The 3,542-nt window shown below is 54.8% G+C and overlaps 1 protein-coding gene across 1 annotated transcript in view; it reads right to left on the bottom strand.

Moving 5' to 3' along the window:
- Positions 1–912, bottom strand: part of TRAIP (TRAF interacting protein) — an 18,295-nt gene extending 17,383 nt beyond the window's left edge. The window contains exon 1 of the mRNA XM_010851843.1: positions 715–912. Within this exon, the coding sequence (XP_010850145.1) occupies positions 715–812 (98 nt within the window). The 5' untranslated portion in view covers positions 813–912. The remainder of the gene's footprint in view (positions 1–714) is intronic.
- Between the last annotated feature and the right edge of the window lie 2,630 nt (positions 913–3,542).

Below are 3,542 nucleotides of genomic sequence, written 5' to 3'. Positions count from 1 at the left end.
ATATATTACTCCAATAGAACAGTGTATAGTGGGGGAAAAAAAAAGGAAAAGTAAAAAATGGTTAATTTTATGTTACACGTATTTCATCACAATTTAAAAAAGAAACTCAGGACTCAGCCTGTCCACAGCTACCAGGGGGTCCCCCCACCAGCTGTGCACTCAACAGAATGGTCCTACCAATCAGCAGAACACCTTGATTCGAGAGCACCTCCTTGCCATTTGATGTTAATTTGGGTTTGCTTAGGTCAGTGAATACAGTGGAGTGTCTGACCAAGAAGACGACTCTGGACAGAATCGGACAGAATCATTCCAAATCATCAAGCAAACCACAACAAATCCAGTAGACTGTTGGTTACCAGGTCTGGCAGAAAACAAAGGGCTCACTAATGTGGTGAAAGCATCTGCAAGGACAAATAATTTTGAAACCACATCTCTCTGCAAGCCAATCAAAGAAACCTCTATTCAGTCTTCATTAAACCAAGCCTGTACCTCCCCCTCTCCCCACCCCCAGCCTCAGCTCAGCTGTCACCTCCTCCGGTAAGCCTGCCACACAACTCGCCTCTGCCTAGGTCAGGAACTCTCGTGGGATTCCCATCTAATGCCTTCCTCATCACCAGTCTGGGCTCCGGGGACGGGTCGCCCGGAGCCCCGACACCCTACTGTCCGGTAGCCCTACGGGAGCGAGGGGCCAGCTCCAACACAGCGTTCACTCACCAATGCGAGTGGAAGGTGTGGCCGCAATGGATGGCGGCCACGTCGCGGGAGTGATCAAAGAAGTCGGAGCAGATGGTGCACAACGCACGGATAGGCATGATGACTGGTCTCGAGTAGCCGAGGTAGCCAAGGAAACGGCGACGGGTCCAGCTTGGTGGCCGTGCCTCCGCGTCTTCACTAGCTTCGAATTTGGCTCCACGGCGCAACTTCCGTGAGAGGATCGGAAGTGGCTGCACGGAAGGTTGGGTCCCGATTGGACGAACCCTCGGGGGGCGGGGCTTAGCGGCCCCGCGGCCGTGAAGAATCCTGGGGCGGAGCGCGGGCCTGAAAGTGTCTAGCGGTAGTTCTCAGGCTGCTTGCGGTTGAGACCGCAGGTACAGCGGGAGCGCAACGTTGGATTGGTACGGGGACCAGCTAGGCTGCTAGCCGGGCCCCTTTGGGGGCAATACAGGGCGTTATGGTCCCAAGCCAGAGGTGACTCGAGGTGCGCTGGGCACGGGCTTTCTGAGCCCTGTTCTCTCAGCGCAGCCTTCTCTGCTCTCGGAGAGTAGAGTAGGGAATGGGACGACAGTCCCGATAGAGAGCGGGTCCCCTGGGCTCTGGGCGGTGCTTGACCGTATAGTGGAAACCCATAGTTCCCAGACCGAAAGAATGCTGCATTCTCTTAGCCCTCCTTTCTGAGTGGTCCTAGAAAGATGAACCACTCAGGACATCTCAAGCTCACGCCGGATCTATACAAGCAAGACTTGATTCCTGAGTTTAGAGGTGATTAGAGGTGGCAGGGCCAGTATCCTGACTTTGGTCTTAGCTCTCGGGAGGATCAGTTTTGCCTCAGGACTGTTGTAATTTTGGAGGCCCAGATACATCTTAGACAAGTGACTAACAAACCTTTATTATTCCCACATCAGAGTTGTCTTTGGGATCCTCTCTGAGGAAGAGTGGCATCCCTGGTGAGTTCACCTGGGCTAATCTCGGCTGGAAGGAGTACTCCTAGGAGTTTTTGTGATTAACTCCCCTCTTCCCAGAAAAAAAATTTATACACAGCCCCATAATGTAAAGCTTATCTGTTCCACCTGAAGTGGACCCAGAGTGAAGTCCTTGGGATGTATGTGGAAAGCGACCGTGTTGTTTACAGGAAGAAGAAATCAACACAAAGGGCAGGATAGAATCATTGTGTAATGCCTATCCTGCACCCGCTCCACAGCCCAGGGAAACCCACTTTGGCCATGTACAAAAGGTCTCTCCCTACGGTGGATGGCCCTTGGAGGTTCCAGGTCTTATGCTTAAGTCAAGATAAGGACTCCTTGTTCAACAAGACTTGTCAGAACAGTAGCCCCACATGGTTTTCTAGAGTCCAGAGGACCCCACCCCTACCATCAAGGACCATCCTGTGGCATCCCAAGCAATCCACATGGCACTGAGCTCAGACCACTACCAGCGAAACTACCCCCAGCCTCTACCCTCCCCACTGCCTTCCAGGGGCCCTCCCCAGTAATATAGAGGAAGCAAAGGCGAGAGGGTGGCCAGAGGCTTTGGCAGAGTGACATTTATTTGCCAGGTTCAGCAGGTACACAGCCCACCGACCTTCATACACCAGAGCAGACCCACAGGCATGCAGGGAGAAGGGCAGGACTACCCCCGAGTGCCAAGCGAGGGCTGGGACCAGTGTGGCTGCCTGCCCAGGCTCTAGTAGGGTCTGACAAAGGGCACCTGCCAGGAGCCTCCATTAGGAAACTGGGGAGCTTTATTCACTCCCTCATTCCAGCAAAAGCAACTCAGCATGGCCCAGAGACACCTGGGCCTCTCTTTAAGCCTTGATAGAAGGGGAAGTGGGTCATAGACATAGAGAGTGTTCCTGTCTATTTCACTGTTGAATTCAGAGAGCAGAAAATCTGGCCCCGTGAAGGGCAAACCCCCAAATCAGACTACGGGACACTGCCAGGCAGCAGGCCCCCTGCCTGGGATGGAGAGGACTGTGGACTGAGCCTAAGGGAGCCCATCTGGGAAGAGCCAGCGGCAGCTGTCCTTGTTCAGCCCAGGGTAAGGACCCAGCTAGGCTGGTACACTAGGTCCTGGGTCTGCACTCCACCCTCCCAGATCTCATGGCCACATCCTAACTGCTCCTCCTTCCCCTTGCAGGCTCCTGAAGCGCAGGACCCAGGAGGTCAGGAAACAGCGCAAGGGTCTTAGGAGAGACATCCCAGGGACAGAGGTGGGAGCTTCTACCCCCAACTCATTCTCTTTCACTCCTGAGGACCCCCATGGCTACCAAGCAGCGCCCCCAGCCATGTGACCCATCTTGTCTTAAAGCATTCTGCCCGAGATTACAGCATTCTCTATATCAGCCTGTTTCCACTCCTAGAGCAGCCCACACACCACAGGCACATACCTTCATGTGCAGGAGCCTAAGACCGCTGACAGGGCCTCGCTGGAGGACCAGCTCTCAGGGCAAGGCCACCCAATTTAGGGCCTGGGAGAGGATGGGACCTTCAGGGCCTGCCTGGGTAGGGGGGAACTGTGAGGCAGAAAGGGGAGGGGGGCAGGGGAGCAGGGACCTCCTGAGTATCCCTAGAGCAGCATCCCACAAGAAACAGAAACTGATGAAGCTAGCAAAAGACAGAAAAAGCCACAAGGAATCCATGCAGGGGCTAGGGCTGGTCCCGCTCTGGCCTGCCCATCACTCACGCACATACACACAGGAGATGAGACTGGTCTCCTGTGGCCCCCAGACATGCCCCATGCTGGGAGGCAGGGGCGGGGGGGAGCGAGGGCATCATGCCAGTGACTCTATGTACAGTGAGAAGCCCCTCATCCACTCTCCCACCCTC

Source organism: Bison bison, unplaced genomic scaffold, assembly GCF_000754665.1.
Source record: "Bison bison bison isolate TAMUID 2011002044 unplaced genomic scaffold, Bison_UMD1.0 scf7180017864304, whole genome shotgun sequence".
Classification (NCBI taxonomy): domain Eukaryota; kingdom Metazoa; phylum Chordata; class Mammalia; order Artiodactyla; family Bovidae; genus Bison; species Bison bison.
The sequence above is the reverse complement of the archived record's forward strand: the minus strand, read 5'-3'. Positions and strand labels throughout refer to the sequence as shown.